The following is a 17,125-nucleotide window of genomic DNA, read 5'->3' as shown; positions in this document are numbered from 1 at the left end:
GACTGCCAGTGCTGCCAGTGCTCAGGAGAACCTGCTCTGAGAGCAGGGAAGTGAGCACGTGCCCCACTCCTCTGTAGAAGCTGCTCAGGCAATTAATCTGCCCTGCCTTGGGACCCTGGAGCAGAGAAGCAGCAGACTGGTGGCTGTGTCCTGTGATTTACAACACATCTGATAGTTCTAACCCATTAATAAAGCATGCAGTTGGCCATGAAAGGCACATCTGCCTATTTTAAAGACCATAATAATGGATAAAACTCTGACACATGGATTTCTGTAAAAAAACTAGCACTGTAAATAGCATTCCAAAATTATGTATTTGATCAAATTCAATGGGACAGTTATTGTATGCTAATTAAGTACTACTGAACTATTTGACGTTTGGATGGTGAATAGAGACACAATTTCAGAAATGCACAGTCCCTCAGAACACCCACAGGCTCCCAAGGCTTTACTGTTGTTCCCAGCCTGCAACCCATTCTGATAAGGGGCTGCAGGCAGGGCAGGGATTCACAGTTCCAGAGCCCTGTCTATGAGGAGCCCTGGCAGATGGGACATGGTTCAGTGGTGGACTTGGCACTGCTGGGTTGAGGGTTGGACTCGATTATCTTGGAGGGCTTTTCCCATCTTAGCACTTCTATGATTCCGTGGCCACAGATGTAATTCACTGTCCAGGTGGGTGATGATGGTGAATAAAGGTTCCTCATCCTGTCTCCTGCAATCCGACCAGTCCAGAGCCTGCTCCACTGCTGCGCCTTGTCCCTGGAGAGAAGGGCTCCACATGCTCCTCACTGGTGACTCTTCCCCCTTCCTGATAAGATTTCCTGCCCACACTGCTGAGACTTTGTTCACTTTAATTCACCTGTGTCTGCTGCTCTGTCTTGTGCCCTCCATGCAGGGCAGACCCATTTCCCCGTGGGTTACAAACCAGCAGAGGCACACCTGGAGTTTGCAGTGGAAAGAGAAGCTGGATAAAAGAAACAGGTCTTGTGCCAGCTCTAAACTGACCTGCTCCAGGTTTGAGCTGTTCTCTGGAAGGGATGGAGAAGCTGGGGGGATTTCCAGGAGTGATGCCATGCTCCATGATCCCACAGGAGACCCTGGTCTGAAATCCTGGGCTGTAGCACATCACCTCTCACCCACCTCCTGCCAGTGGGGTTTCCTCCCCTTCCTCCTCCCCATCCCTCTCCAGAAACAGCCAGACCAGAATCTGATGAAGCAGAGACAGACAGACAGAGAGACTTACAAATCTTCACTGATGCTTCACATTATAGCCCAATACATGAGATCTGAAGAGAATCTCCTTCCACCCAGTCCCTTGGTCTGGGAGCTTTCGCATGACCCAGGACTGCCAAGCTCTCTGCACCAGAGCTGAGTATTGATAAATCCTGTGGACACTTTCAAGTCTGCTAAAAAAATGTTCTGAGGTGACAGATCTTAAGCAACACACAGAGCTGAGGCTGCTCTGCTCATCGCACCCTTCGCCGCTGCAAGGGGAAAGCAGCCACTATCAGTGATAGCTGGATCCAATTTATCAGGCGCTTCGAGGAGACATTCATCAGGCAGGGAGATAAATAATCTTCAGATGGAACAATTAAATTTAATTGCCTGAAGATTATTTGTCTCCTTCCCTGATGATTGTCTCTGCTGAGTGCCTTATAAATTGGATCCAGCTATCAGCAATATTAAAGGCGCTTCCCCTCAGGACTGGCCCAGCTGCCCAGACCAAAACATTGGGCTCAGAATGAACTTTCACTGTTACAGACTGTCACTGTTATCGAAGCTGAGGCTGCCTCAAGACTCGTGGGTGTTTTTTCCTTGCAGTTAGACAGGGCTGTGCTCAAGGTGTCTGGGTTTTCTGGTCCCTGGTGATGCATTCTGAACTCAGCAGAACTGCTCCAACTCTGGTGGCCCTGTGGCAGTGATGTCCTGCTTGGCGAAGGCTTGAGGAGGGATGTATTGAGGCCCAAGGTGGATCATGCAAGGTTTCAGTGGGCTGGATTTTGTTGTGGCTGCAGAAATGAAGAACTGAAGTTGTGGGGTCCATAGCACACTATGGAGCAGCGATGGCATTTTGTGCTGGCCATGCTTGTGCTGCCCATGACAGAAATGGCGACAGAGCCACATCTCAGCCTGAAGAGACCTTCAGGATGTGTGGGCTCACCAATGCCTGCCCAGCCAATCTGCCAGCTCGAGGGCCAGCACACTGCAGGAGCACAGCTTTTCTATGCAGACACAGAGCCAGGGTAGCCACCTTATTCTTGTTACTCTGGTCCAGGACCAAAGCTGGAACCTCTTCAACAGCCCAGAAGCCATCAACTCCCTCCTCTGTATATGTCTGAAGTCTGGAAAATATCTTAAATATGGGAGAGGAAAGGGAGGGGTTTGATCCTCAGCTGGTGTAAATCAACGGAGCTCCATTGACGTTGTTGGACGATTACTGAGACTTATGTCCTCTGACCCCAAAAATTTCTAGGGAGGGAGGTAATGACTGCAGAGCATTCCAGTGTTGCAAGAGATCTTCCTTCAGCCTGGCTTCAGAGGCTGCAGGGGCTGGGAAGCACAGGGATAAGTGTCTGGTGAAAGAAAGGGTGAAGGAAAGCCCCAAGGTACCCAGCTGAGCAGTACCAGCCAGAAGGGAAGCTGGAATCCAGAGAGGCTGGGCTGTAGGGACCATACACCATGGGGACATCTCATCCTCCTGCACCTTTCTGAGTGTGGATGGCCCTGGATACAAACACCATGGTGTTCTCAGCCCCTTCTGGGCCGTGGTGGAGTCTAACACTTCTGGTCCAGACCCAGCACCCAGGGTACCCCAGAGCAGTCAGTGGCTCACCCCACATCGTCTGCCCTGCCTGCCTTGGGAAAGATTTCATCTGTTGGCAATTGCCAAGAGCTACAGTAACACACTCTCTACTCCAACACTGCCCATGCCCTGACAGATGAGCTGTGTCCAGGCATCCCTGAGCGAGACGCAGCATTTGGAGGTGCAGGCGGGCGCCAGCGCTGCGCTCCTTCCTGCGAGCAGCACCGAAAAGACCCTGGAATCAACATGTTTACTGACAGACTCCTGCGCTGTTGGCCTGCTTTTCTAAGGAAATGAAGCTTGTGCAATCACATTGTCTGGGGGTGTCTGTTCCTAATAACTTCTCAGTCCACCAGCCAACTCCAACCCAATTTGTCGGACGAGGAGAAGTCTCAAAATATTGTGCACTGCCCAGTGTCCCTGCAGTGTGCTGGGTGGCAAAATGGGGGTGGGAAACTTGGACCAGGTGAGGAACAGGAGCACCTTTGACACAAGGTCATGGAGAAGAGCAGCAGGGTCACAGCCGTGGCCAGTAGGCAGCCCCAGCCCTGTTGGGAAGAGGACATCTCCAGCTGTGGCCAGAGCCGGATGCGCACCCTCAGCTGAGAGAAAATGCACGTTGGGAAGGACGGACGGAGCCGCGGCTCCTCCGGGCACGGAGTCTGCACGAGCCACGGCTGCCAGAACACCTGGGCTGAGTGCTGAGCAGCCTCCAGCTCCCCAGAACACCGGGGCTGAGCAGCTTCCAGCTCCCCAGAACACTGGGGCTGAGCTCTGAGCAGCCTCCAGCTCCCCAGAACACTGGGGCTGAGCAGCCTCCAGCTCCCCAGAACACCGGGGCTGAGCTCTGAGCAGCCTCCAGCTCCCCAGAACACCGGGGCTGAGGGCCCTCAACTCCCAGGGAGCTCCCAGTGGGCAGAAGCCCCCCTTGCATTGGGGATGGACATTTCCAGGAGCGGGCCCTGGCCAAGCAGAACAGGACCTGTGGCTGCTGGACATCGCACTGTGTCTGCTGCAGTCTGGACAGGATCTGGACAGCAGTGCCTTGTTTCTCCTTTGGATGCTGCTTTAATTTGCTGAAGGCATTCAGTGGCCCACATGGTCTCTCCAGCTCAGCCCTGCCAGTAACATGAGCTTAACAGAGCTGGAGAGGACTATTTTTTTAAGTGCCTATACAAACATGATTTGTTTTGTAATAACTCTTCCTCTGTTCTGTTTTGAAGGGGATGATGGCTCTGGGATCTGAGGAGCTCCAAGACAGCTCAGAGCAGCTCAAATTCCTCCCCACGTGCTTTCAATTAACATCTTCATTAAACACCCGTTCAAAGCCACTTCCAGCCAGAGGATGACAGCGCAAGAGAGTTTGGCCTCGTGAAGTCACCCAGAATCGATGACAAATCAGAAAGGGCTTGGCTTGTCCTGTACCAGCCACACAGGCAAATGAGTGACAGCTGCCAACGGAGGGAGTGAGTGTCCTTGTTCAGCTCCTCATCACCATCCAGACCCAAAACTAGCACCCAAGCCATGGGGGGACCTGCTGCCTGTGCACTTGCTGGGAGTGGCAAATCACCTCCCCTGGCCTGGCACCCTGCTCCCAGGCCAGCCCCCTGCTCCCACCAGTGCTGAGGGCAGCTCTCCAGTTGACTTCCATGAGACCTGGCCTTCAGTTAACCCAGCAAAGCAAGAAGGTTGGGAAAGCCATCTGGAAGGAAACATCACTACACAATTGTCCAGATTGGTGTTTCTTAGAGACTCTCCATTGTATCTTCTCCCTCTAATTTACTTAAACTGTGGGCATGCAGGAATTCCAACCCCTGGCAGTGTACAAACTGCCTGTCTGCATGGTCGTGAACAGCCTGGTGTCCTCAGGGGTGACCAGAAGGGACCACAGCCTTCTGCTAGCAGAATTCCATGTCTGCTTGCATGGCAGTAATGGCACCAGCTGGCTCTGAGCCAGCCAATCCCACATCGCAGACTTGGTACAAATATTTGTATTTCAGCCTGGAGCAAAAAGGTGTTTCCATTTTCAATCAAACCAAAGAAACATGGGATTGAAATCCCTGTGAGAGCCTCGGTGCACTGATAACCCATGCTGAGTGCTCAGCCTACACTGCTGACCCCACCACAGGCTCTTCCCCTTTGTTAGGCATCAAGAAACCTGAACCCCCAGGTGAAACCTGGCAGCACAGGGTCCCACCGTGCAGGCCCACCCACGTCTCTCTTCCCATGCTCCTTCCTGCTCAGGGTGGACAGGGCACCACCACCTGACCATGGATTCTCACTTGGCGCTTGCAACAGCCAAGGTGGCAGGACCAGGCAGCTCCTGAGAGGACAAACTGGGAATGGCCAGGGGCTGTCTGCCAGCCTGGGAGGGGCATCCACAGTCATGTTTTACAGGGATAACAGGGGGACCTTGGAATATTATCCCTCCCTTGGTTCTGCGCCCAAACACTTATGGTAATTAGGGCTGCTCTACTGTCACCCAAGGGACCTATTCTTTAAAGATACCATAGAATCACGGAACCACAGATTGGTTGGGGTTGGAAGGGACCTTAAGCTCATTTTGTTCCACCCCCTGCCACAGGCAGGGACACCTTCCACTATCCCAGGTTGCTCCAAACCTTGTCCAACCCAGCCTTCGACATTTCCAGGGATCCAGGGACAGCCACAGCTTCTGTGGGCACCCTGTGCCAGGGCCTCACCACAGATCCAGATACATGGATCTATAATCAGCAGTTCATTTCCCACATCCTTTAGGATAAATTTAGCAGACTTTGGCACCTGGTTCCTGTTTGATGGTGACATTGCAGGGCAAACCTTTACAAGAGTGACAACCCAGCATGGACTTCATCTCTGCCGTGCTCTCGTACAGAAACCTCCATCCGTGACCTGCTGAGCTTTGCGTCAGTGCATGGCACCAGGTCAGGTTTGTTCTTAATACAGATCATTCACTGAGTGTGCTGCTCGTGGAGGAGCAGGAACAGCAGTGCTGGGACTGGGAGTAAGGAATATCAGAGCACTTTCGGCCTAACACCTCCCAGCACTCTGTCCCACCACATCCCCTGCCTGTGAACAACTGCACACACTCCAACCCTTTCCAGGACACTTCACCTTTCTCTGCCTCCTTCTCTGTGCAGTGTGGCCAGGTGCTCAGTAGGATGGATTTCCACGACTGGCACCCAGTGCATTTATTTTCCAATGTTGAGGCATTTTTGGGAAGTAGCTGTGTTAAGGGAAACCAGTGGGAGTCACGTTAGCTGATGCAAGCATGGTGACAGGTCCTGTTCAGCTGCAAGCAGGAGCCATGACATTGGTGTGCAGAGGGCTCTGTGGTGGTTTGGCTGTGACTGGCTCCACACAGGGCTTTTGTGGAGAGAGGAATGTGGCTGAGTCCAGAGCAATGTGCACAGCTTTTCCTGCCACAGCAAACGGCACCTTGATGGAGGAGATGAGGAGCCAGGCCCAACCTGAGATGTGCTGGGGGCTGAGACAAGTGGGAGGTGGGGAAACTGATGAATGAGAGGCTGGACGTGTGCTCACAGCCCAGAAAGTCAGCTGTGTCCTGGGCTACATCTTCAGCTCTACAGAGCTGCCTCCAGGTCTGGGGTCCTTGGCACAAGGACATGGAACTGCTGGAACAGCTCCAGAGGAGGCCCCAGAGATGCTGTAAAGGCTGGACCCCTCTGCTCTGGGGCCAGGGTGGGAGAGCTGGGGGGGCTCACAGAGAGAGGGCTCTGGGGAAACCTCAGGAGAGGGACTGGAGGCAAGGGATGGATGGGATATTGGGAATTAGGAATTGTTCCCTGGCAGGGTGGGCAGGCCCTGGCACAGGGTGCCCAGAGCAGCTGTGGCTGCCCCTGGATCTCTGGCAGTGCCCAAGGCCAGGCTGGATATTGGGGCTTGGAGTGACCTGGGACAGTGGGAGGTGTCCCTGCCATGGCAGGGGTGGGATGAGGTGACCTTGCAGGTTCCTTCCAACCCAAATCATTCTGTGAGTCTGTGAAGTCGAGGACTGCAATCCATCCATTTAAAAACTATCGAAGAACGAAGAGCAGAATCATATTTTGTTGCTATCTCCATGTGCAGATCAAATTAAACTACTTCAGGACAAGCACATTTGCAGCTTCAAATGTTCTTTGAAGCCTGAGACAGCAAAGTGCACACTCAGGTCTGAGCATGTGGTTTATGATCTATGGCATTAAGCTTGGGCTTGAGGGAATACTGATATTAAAACATTATCTTAACATATTATCTGTTGCTTTTTTCTTTTTTCTTCCCACCAAAAAAAGCAATTATATATGTATAGTATAAGCATTCATAAAGGATTTTTGGTTTCACCAGAAGGTATCTTCCAAAATTCTTGAGTTAGAATAAACTTGTAGATAGTCACTGGTTTGTTTCTATATTTTGGTTTTTCAATGAAAGTGAGTTTGGTTAAAAAACCACTTTGGTTTGCTTTTCCTTTTTAAGTGGAAATAAAATAAAATAATGCACTACTGCTTCCTCATGAATTTGTATCTTTGTATCCTCAGTTCCTGTTTTCACATTTTAGAAGAGGACTTCCCTGTGTCCCAGGAATTTTCTTGGGATGGAAAGAGCTGTTTCCTGCCTGGTCAGTGCATGGGTTTGGAGAACCTCAAGCCAAAAAATCCTGGACACACCAAAGTCATCCGGAGCTTTCTGATGGTGCTTGTGTTACTCCGACTCCCATCTCCTCCAGACCAAGTGTCTTTGTGGTTGGGAAATTGCAGCCTTGCCCTGAGATCTGTGCTGCCCAGCCTGGTTCCACATGGGAAGTGGTTTTGCCCACAGCGCCCAGAGCAGACCAGTGTGGTTTCCCAGGGAGGACTGGGATCCTGAGCAAAGGCTCCTGGGCACGAGCTCAGGCCAAAGGGGTTTTGCTCAGCAGAGCTGCATCTTCTGTGGGCATCTGGGCAGCGGATGGAAAGTGTGGGCAGCATACAGCCCCTTGATTCCCCAGCATGAACCCATCACACCCCCTTGCAATTACACAGCAATGCCATTCATGAGCTCCAGGGGCGAACAGCCCCTGACACTGCACAGGGGGAACAGAGTTCCTGCAGATAGAGAACTGATCAGCTGAGTAATTGCATGTGCTGGGACAGCCCTGGGACCTCCACGCTGCTCTGGATGGCTGGGATGGGTCCTGCTCGTGTTCTCACCTCCTGTTTGAGGGGATGCTCAGATGCTCTGAGCCTGCAGTGGGGCAGGCTCAGAGCATCTCATCTCTGTGCCATTGCAGCAGCTCCTCAGCCATCCCCTGCAACCAGAAGTGAGGAGAGAAGAAGTGTCCCAGGCAAAAAAAAAAAATCAAAAAAACCAAAACAAAACAAACAAAAAAAAACCCAAAACCAAAAACCAAAACCAAAACCCCCCCAAAACCAAAAAAACCACACCAAAAAACCCCCCAAAAACAAACAAACAAAACCCCCCCAAACAAACAAACAAACAAAAACAAACAAAAAAACCAAACAAAAAAAACCCCCAAACAAAATAGTCCCATGTCTCAGACTCAGAGAGCAAAGTTTGGGAAGCACAAACCTGGATTCATGTCTGATAAACTGAGCAACTCCCTTTGGACAGGAGGAAAGAAAATCAGATACTTCAGAATTGATGCCAACAAGCTCCTGATTTGGGATAGAAAATTGAGTGTCACAATTTGGGTTTATTTCTATGAATTCATACGATGTGAGCAGAATGCCACTGAGGCACGGCTCCTCTGGCAATGGAAATGAACACATTCCCATTAAACTGCAGGGAGGTACTCTGGATTTCCCCTGCTGTGATTCTGGACCTGGGCCTACCTCCAAGTGAAGGGAGAAGAGCTGTTTGTCCACTCAGACAGGTTCATACTTTGTTTCACCGTGCCCAGGAGCAAAACTCATCAAAATACATTGATCTGCATTTTTGTGCTGTTAGTGATGGAATGGCAATGACAAAGAGACAAAAACCCCTCCAAAAGTACAAATTATTCTGCAGCATCATCTCTTGGTGCTCCACAGCACGTGGAAGAGTAAAATGTCAGCTGCCTCCAAGGGAAGTGGGAAATGCATCCCCCTGTGGGCTGCACTGCTGCCCTCAAACCCCCAGAGAAGCCCTGTTCACACCCACCCCAGCCTGGATGGGATTGTTAAGGACACACATCTCCAGGATGTGGGATTGTCCAGGGACAGCTGGTACCAAGCCCAGGGATGGTGTGTGCAGGTGTTGGGGTGGTGTCAGTGCATCCAGTGGGACCCAGGCAGGGACAGAGCCTCTGTGCTGGGCACTGGTGGCACCACAGCCCGGTCCTGGGGTCAGTCCTGGCATGACAGGAAAGACATTGAGGGGCTGGAGCGTGTCCAGGGAAGGGAACAGAGCACCAGGAGGGGCTGAGGGAGCTGGGCAGGGGCTCAGCCTGGAGCAAAGGAGGCTCAGGGGGGACCTTGTGGCTCTGCACAGCTCCTGACAGGAGGGGACAGCCAGGGGGTCGGGCTGTGCTCCCAGGGAACAGGGACAGGAGGAGACAAGAGGAGGCCTCAGGTTGCAGCAAGGGAGTTTCAGATTGGATATTGGAAAATTTTCCTCATGGAAAGAGTGGTCAGGCACTGGCACAGGTGCCCAGGGGAGTAGTGGAGTCACCACCCTTGGAGAGATTTAAAAGCCATGTGGATGTGGCACGTAGGAGCATGGCTTAGTGGCAGCTTTGGCAGTGCTGGATTTAATGGTTGGACTCATGATCTTAGAGCAATTTTCCAAGCTGGATGAGTCCCAGATTCCATGATAGCAGTGCAGAGGGGTTAGCCAGCACTGAAGGTGCTCACCTGGGGATATGGCACAAAGGTACAGGTGTGTCTGTGCTGCATAGTGGCAGTGCCCATGTCTGGCAGGGCTGGGGACACAGGGACTGCAGGGACAGAGGTGTCTGTGCCAGGTGACACAGTGCACAGTGTCCCAGCCCTCCAGGATGCTCTCCTGCTTTGAAAAGAGATGCTCCAAAGCTTCCATGGCAGGAGGCAGCAGGGCTGAGCTCGGGTGCTTTGGGGATTCTCCTTCCCAGCCTGTGCCATGGTGCACATGAGTGCCAGAGCGAGTGCCAGGTTCCTGTGGAGAAAATCCCTTCACCAACCCTCTGCACCAGTGCAAGGAGACCCACAGGGCTGACTCTGAATCCTGGCACTGCCAGGGCTTAGTGCCCTGCTGCCCCTCAGCCAACACCTTGTCACACCACCTCAAAGAGCCACCACGGCTCCCAAAGCCCCAGCACCACGATGGCAGCCTTAAAAACTGCCACAGACAGAGCCTGCTGCCTTGTCCTTGACTGCGGGGAAGGGCAGGAGAGTGTGTGAAGGCTCAACAACCTGTTCAGAAAGAAAACATTGGTATGTGACCATGAAACCATCGAGGCAGAGAAGGAAAACACAAAAAGAGAGAAGCACCTTGCAAGTGCCATTCTTCAAGGAATGCTGTACAGCAGGGGACACAAAGAGGATGAAGGGTCTGGAGCACCTCCTTATGAGGAGAGACTGAGGGGGCTGGGCCTGGTTAGTCTGGAGAAGGGAAGCCTGAGAGGGGATCCCATCAATCCATAAAAACATCTCCAAGGCAGGTGCCAAGAAGATGGTGCCAGAGTCTTTTTAGTGGAGCTCAGCAACAGGAGAAGGAATAATGACCATAAATAAAAACACATGAAGTTCCACCTCAACATTAGGAAGAAGTTATTTCCAAGGAGCGTGGCAGAGCACTGGAACGGCTGCTCAGGGAGGGTGTGGAGTTTCCCCTCTCTCAAGACATTCAAAACCCACCTGGACACATTCCTGTGTCATCTGTTCCAAGTGACCCTGCCTGGGCAGGGGTTTGGACTGCATGATCTCCAGAGGTCCCTCCCAACCCCAAATCTTGTGTCATTCTGTGAGGAGTGTGTCACATCAGGACATCACACATCCCATGTCCCTGGTTGTGGGGCTTCCCACAAAAAAAGCTGCACAACTCCTGCTCTTCCCACTTTGCAGCCAACTCTGCTCCTACCAGGCCCCAGCTCCTTCTCTCTTCCTCTCCCCAGCAAGGGGAGGAGGTCCCACACTGTGCCCTGCAGCCAAGTGATCCAAGCTGCTGCGTGGCCAGAGCAGCTCGTGCAGAAAAGCTTTGCAGAGCCTTGCACAGGCAGAGCTCTGCACAGGGGCTGGGAGCAGCTCCAGCTGCAGACATTGTCCCAGGAGCAGCACCTGGCTTTGGGTCATGGCTCCGTCTCTCTTGATGGAACTGGACTTCCAGAAAGGGAGAACAAATTCTTAAGGAAAAGGGAGGACTTTTTCCCTTCTGGGGTCAAATAAAAGGGCATCAGGAGTTGCACGGCTCCATGCTGAGGAGCATCAGGGACACAGATGTAGCTTTCTGTACATAGCCCTGATCTAACACTGAATTCACTCTGTGACTTTCAAAAAGGCACTTGGCTTTCTACCAGCTGTGCCTTTGCTCTGCCTTGCCTCAGGCTCTGAGCATCAGTAGGTGACACACGTAAAGGGAAGGGCCACCCTGCAGCTCCTGCCTCTTTGGGATGCCAGTGCCTGTGGATGCCCAATAATGACAAACACCACGGGAACCTCTGCACTCATCAACCCACTTCTTCCCTGACCTGGGAGAGTGGGGTTGGTTTTAACTTGAGGCAGAAGACAAGCAAAGGAGAGAGGAGATGTCAGAAGTGCCTTTTAAGAAGTTCCTTTGTCGCTCGCCTCCCTGTCCCGTGGCGGTGCCTGCGCTGACGTCAGTGTGGCGCTGGTTGATTGGCACCAGCTGAGGGGCTGGCACAGCATCCTCCCCTCCACAGCGCCTCTGACGTGGGGCAGGAAGGGCTCGTGCTGGGATTGTTCCTGCCCGTGCCACCCTGGGGGCCGCAGGGCGAGGAATGAGGAACCTCTGTGGAGTGCCAGCTGACCCTCATGGCTGCCCACAGAGCCCCTGCTGCAACCTGGCACCCAGTGATGGGGGCTGCTGCCCAGCCCGGGTCCCTCCATGCCAGGGGAAGCACAGCGAGGTGGCTGCTGCAGGAGCATCAGCATCAAAGTCTCACCTTGCCAAGGGGTGCCAGCCTGGCACCTGGCTCACAGTGTTTGTGCCAGCTGTGACACAGCTGTGAGTTCTCGCTGCCATCCCTGCTCCTCTCCGGGTGTTCTTCCCTCAGTGGAGGCTGCAGGACCTGATTTGGGCATCCAGCCCTACAGCTCTGGGGTTTCACCAGCTCATGGAGCTGGTGCCTTGGCATGCCCAACCTTATCTTCCTGCCTTACAGAGCAACGAGTCCCAGGAGAGCATTTCTGACTAGTACTTTGCTCCCACACTGTGATTTGTGTGTTAATGTAATGCTGCACAGCGTGGGAAGCACCCCACTAAACACTCCTGGGAAAGAGGAGCCCAGCCCTTGGAATCAGAGCCGCTTTGGGAGATGGACCCAGCCACAAGAAGGACAAGTGCTAGGCAGTCAGCAGCAGTCTTCTTTACTATGGACCACAGGAGATCAGAAAAGTAACCTTGTTAACAGGAGACCTAGTGGCTAACAAAATGTCATGCTGTAGGACGGACTAGAGAAGCACAATCACCAGAACAGAACGGCACCCAGGGGGACAGGGAAGCCCAGGGGGTTGCAGGAGATGCTCTACAGCAAATCTCTAGTGTGGTATTGACACGTCTGTGAGTGCAGGGGGCTGGCTGCACGTGTCCCTTTAGTCTTGGACACAAGGCAAAGGGTCTTCACCTTTACCCAGCTCCAGTGGCTCTGGCACAACGATTATTGACTTTTTTCAGAATAAAAATACGAATATAATTTTGTTCCAAGAACTTTGTGCAAGAATCATTTCTCCAGGTGCAGTGAAAGGAGGGCAGATAGGAAAATGCCCTTCCCAGTGTTGTCCTTGTGGCTCCTGCCCTCTCCTCACTGACACGACAGCTCTCCCCAGCAATCCTCTGTGGCTTTGCCTTCAGTGAATCCCAAACAAGGTTTTTCAGAAAAAAAAAGGGGGAAAAAAAAGTATTGCTGCTTCTTCTTGTAATATTTTTCCTCTCTCTCTCTACCCCCCCGTTTCTCCTTAAAAATGTTTACTTTCAAAAATTCCATTCCTGCAGAGATTCCTCCTGAGCTCTGAGGTCTCTGGACTCCACCCTCCTCTTCTCCAGTCAGAAAAACTGAGTCTCGATGTCTCTTTGGTTAAAAAAAAAAAAAAAAATTAAAAAATAGCACAAACAAAGAACACACAACCCAGTATGATCCCATTCCACCCCGCGGACGCCTGATGAGAGGGTGTCTGTGGAAGAAGGAAGCATCAGAGACGAGATGTCTGCTCTGGAAGCCGAGGTCTCCGCTCCGTCCCGCCGCTCTCCTCTCTCATACGGTGGTCGCCGGCCCGTACTGGAGCACCAGCGGGGACGTCTCCTTGATGCGCACCAGGAACCGCCCCTCGGGCTGGCTCGTGTGGAGGGACAGGGGCAAGAAGTCATCGGGGAGCCACCGCTCGCCCTCGCTGGCAGCGAACACCAGCCCGAAGTGCTCCAGCTGCTCCTCGCCGTAGCAGACGGCGGCGGCGGCGCCCAGCACGTCCCGCGCGAGGCCGTTCATCTCCAGCACCACCAGCTTCACCACCTCGCTGGCAGGCGTCTGGCTGGTGATGTGCAGCTGTGGAGAGAGAGAGGGCACAGATGGAGAGATGGGAGACACGGATGGTAAGGGGGAGGAATGAGGAGGAACAGGGGCCGGAGGCAGCGGATGGCGTGGAGGAATGGTGAGGGTGGAGGAACAGCTGCCCAGCGGTGCCCGTGAGCAGTGCTGCCCGTGGCAGCAGCCTGGCACAGAGCCATGGGCACACCACAATGAGGGAGTGCCCAAGGGGTGCCCCTGCATGCCAGGGCCCAAACTTATGGACTGCTCTCCTGCCTCTACTCCTGTTTCCAAGCCCTTGCCACTCAACCCTTGCATGTGTCACCTACAGCTCTGCTGAGGCTGCCCCACTATCTCATCACCTGGAGGTGGAGAGGGACAGTCCCTGTCGTGCTCCTGATACCATGGAGGGATCTGTGTGAAGTCCCTCTCGTGAGCAGGGTCCAGACCCTCAGACCAGCTGGATCACAACAGCTCTGCCAAGCTACAACTGAAACCTTTTTGGAACATGGCAATAAATTTCATCCCGTGCGCAAGCTTGGGGTTCTCCCACCAACAGCTACTCTTGCCCTCTGCTTCCCTGTGAATCCCAAATCCTGTCAAGAAAATGAGCTCATCAGGGCTCTGGATGCTAATGCCAGGAGCCACTGCTTGGCTTCAAAGGCCCCAAGGTAGGACATCCATCCTCACCCAGGGAAAGCAACACTTCCTTTGGCACATCTGTGAGGGCTTGCAGAGCGCCAGGAGTGCTGCCCTGGCAGGGTGGTCCCAGCCCTGGCCCACGTGAGCACTGCCAGCCCTGAGCAGCCGTGGCCGGGCTCAGCATTCACATCAGCCCAGGAGCTGCCTTTGAACTCGCCTTTCTTCCAGGAGAACATCGTAAAACGCTTCCAAGCAGGCGTGTCCAAAGCTTTGCGACTTCAAAAGCCACATGGGCAGCCCGCCAAGAACCTGAGGGCTGTGCTTAAGTTCCACAGAAATCTATGGGCATTCCTCAAATGGAAAATAATCCAGTGAGGCAGAGTTGTCTCTGCTAGGATGTCCCAGCTGGTGCAGAGACACTGGCTATCAACCCTCCCCAGCAATAAAACAATCAGCCTGTTGGCACTGTTCTTCCTCTGCCATGCCTTTAGGGTTGCTTTCAACCCATACCAGTCATGATTTAATGATTTTCTGCTCCATCATCCTCTGTCCTGGGCACCAGGAATGTCTCGGAAAGGAAACTTCAACAGGGAAAGCATCTCCATGGCTGGGACCAAAGGAGGCCACAAACCAGAGGGGCACCTGCCCAAGATGTGTGTCCTGGGGGATGGTCCTCTGTGGGGGCCCCACCTGGAGCAGGTGTGAGCGATCAGAGCTGGTGGGGTCAGCTCTTAGCAGCAAAGCCCCCGTGGAAAGGAGTCAGGTCACACAGCTGCTCCAGCATAGTCTGAAGGAGCATGGAAGGAGCTCTGCCTGCTGCCTCAGCTGGAACTGGAGTGGGTTCTGCCACTGGAGACAAAAAGCTCCTGCTCTCCCTCCCCTAATGAGGAAGGCTGGAGCAGAGACCACACACCTGGGAAGGGGAGGCTGTAGGAGGAGCATGGCCAGGGCAGGCGTGACAGCTGAATTTTGGCCTGGAAATATGATGTGTTGGAACACATCATCACATCAGGGTACAGCAAGGACACCATCTTAAACAATGGATTCAGTTATTATATCAGTAGCTCGGATATATCAAGAAAGATTTGGATTTTTGCTAATACACTCATCTACTATTTTGGCTTTTTCCCTCCTATTAGAACAGTCGGGTTTTCTTCTGTCTTTATTTTAAACAAAGCTAAAAAAAAACAAAAAAAACCCAAACTAAAGTAAACCCCCAAAGAACACAAAAAAAAAAAAAATCCAAAAAACCCCCCAAAAAACCCCAAAAAAGTGTTCTTTGCTCTGCCTGCCCACACTGGGTGGCACCAAGCTACTGTCACCTGCTGAACCACAGACCAAGAGCTGAACTTCAGCCCCACTGCTTTGTCCCCAAAATTCACCATGTATGGCCCTGGCTCATCCTTCTGCAGCATCAGCTATTGCTCCTACAGAGACCCCTGTGCTGCCAGGAGCCTCATCTAAACAGGAACACCGGGAGACAGCGAATCAGGGAGTCAGGGCAGGGGTGCTGCAGGTCTCCAGGGCACCTCACCCCTGGGATGGTGAAGGATAGGGAGGGCAGTGCCAGGCGTGGGGCACAGGACCCTGCTGGCTCTGTCCCCATGCTGCCAGCCCTGGCCCTCCGGGCACGGCAGAGCCGCTCTGCCACCCGTGACAGGCTCGGGTACCTTGACACTGGTGTCTTTGGAGAGTCCCGTTTCGTACTGAGGGCACACCCTCAAGGTGACAGAGCCCGGCTTCTTCCCTTGGTCGGCCAAGCCCCCGGGCTGCTCCGGCTGCTGCTCCGGCAAGTCCTGAGTCCACTCATGGGAGCCCCGGCGGCCCCGGCGGCGCTCGGGGCTGGGTGTGGAGCCAGGCCGCAGCCGGAGCTGCCCGCCCGGGCCCGCGCTCCTGCTCTCGGCCGGGGAGCTGTCCACGGAGCCGGGGCACGACTTCCTCGGGGCAGGGCAGTGCGGCTTGGGGAAGTCCAGGCTGCTGGTCCGGACGCAGTACGCCTGTCGCTTCTCGGTGATGCGCAGCAGCTCGATCTGCCGGCTGGGCAGCACAAAGTCACTGTCGTAGAGCTTGGCCGGCGGCCGGGGCTCCTCGGGCGGGGGCGGCCCTGCGGGGGCGGTCTGCAGCTCGTGGCTCTGCAGGACGTCCGGGGCGCTGTCCCGCAGGGTGCGGGCCCCCCTCCGGCTGCCGCACTCGGGCCCTGAGGTGGAGCACACCAGGTCCAGCTCCTTCGGGCTCTGCGCCCGGCTCGAGTCGTAGTCGCTGTCGGTGGCCAGGAACACCTCCGAGGAGCCCTCCTCGTCCGACAGGCCGTGCGAGTCTGCCGGGGGGAGAGCAGCAAAGAGCGGCTCAGCCTGAGTGTGGAATCCCTCGCTGAGGGGAGTCCAGGGAAGCCTCTGGGGTTTACCCCCTTGTGACACCCCTAAGTTGCTCGGCCCGGCACAGGCAGGGAGGGTCTGCCCCCCTGAGACCGACTGCCCTGGGTGTCCAAGGCTCCAGCCCTGCCGGCGCCCCGGGCACAGCCACCCTGACCCCCCGAGCTCCTGCCCGGGCACAGCCACACCGGGCACAGCCACCCCGAGCCCCCGAGCCCCAGCCCGGGCACAGCCACCTCGGGCACAGCCACCCCGAGCCCCCGAGCCCCAGCCCGGGCACAGCCACCCCGAGCCCCCAAGCCCCTGCCTGGGCACAGCCACCCCGAGCCCCCGAGCCCCTGCCTGGGCACAGCCACCCCGAGCCCCCGAGCCCGGGCAGCCCCTGAGCCCCCAGGCGGGAGCTCGGGTCCCTACCGGAGTTGAGCTTGCGGCTGGTCTCTGGTGACAGCACTGGGGACGGAAGGTAGTCCAGGTGGGACGAGGAGGATCGCGTTTTCTCCTTCGCTGGCCCCCCGGCCTCGCTGAGGAAGCCACTGAGAGAGATCCCACAGGAGGGCTGCTTGTAGCGGGCGTGCTGCAGGACATCCATGATCCAGCGCATCTCTCGCCAGATCTCCTCCATTTGCTGCCAACAGAGGAAATGGAAGAGCCCTTTCACAC

General features: G+C 54.4%; 1 protein-coding gene across 1 annotated transcript in view; it reads right to left on the bottom strand.

The window, feature by feature from the left end:
• Positions 1-12,352: 12,352 nt before the first annotated feature.
• LOC132080961 (ankyrin repeat and fibronectin type-III domain-containing protein 1-like) overlaps positions 12,353-17,125 on the bottom strand; it is a 247,480-nt gene continuing 242,707 nt past the window's right edge. The window contains exons 22-24 of the mRNA XM_059484388.1: positions 16,880-17,090; positions 15,764-16,410; positions 12,353-13,469 (exon numbers count right to left, since the gene is read on the bottom strand). Coding sequence (XP_059340371.1) covers positions 13,182-13,469; positions 15,764-16,410; positions 16,880-17,090 — 1,146 coding nt within the window. The 3' untranslated portion in view covers positions 12,353-13,181. The remainder of the gene's footprint in view (positions 13,470-15,763; positions 16,411-16,879; positions 17,091-17,125) is intronic.

The sequence above is a fragment of the Ammospiza nelsoni genome, chromosome 17, assembly GCF_027579445.1.
Source record: "Ammospiza nelsoni isolate bAmmNel1 chromosome 17, bAmmNel1.pri, whole genome shotgun sequence".
Taxonomy (NCBI): Eukaryota; Metazoa; Chordata; class Aves; order Passeriformes; family Passerellidae; genus Ammospiza; species Ammospiza nelsoni.
Note: the sequence above shows the minus strand (reverse complement) of the source record. Positions and strands in the feature narration are given on the sequence as shown.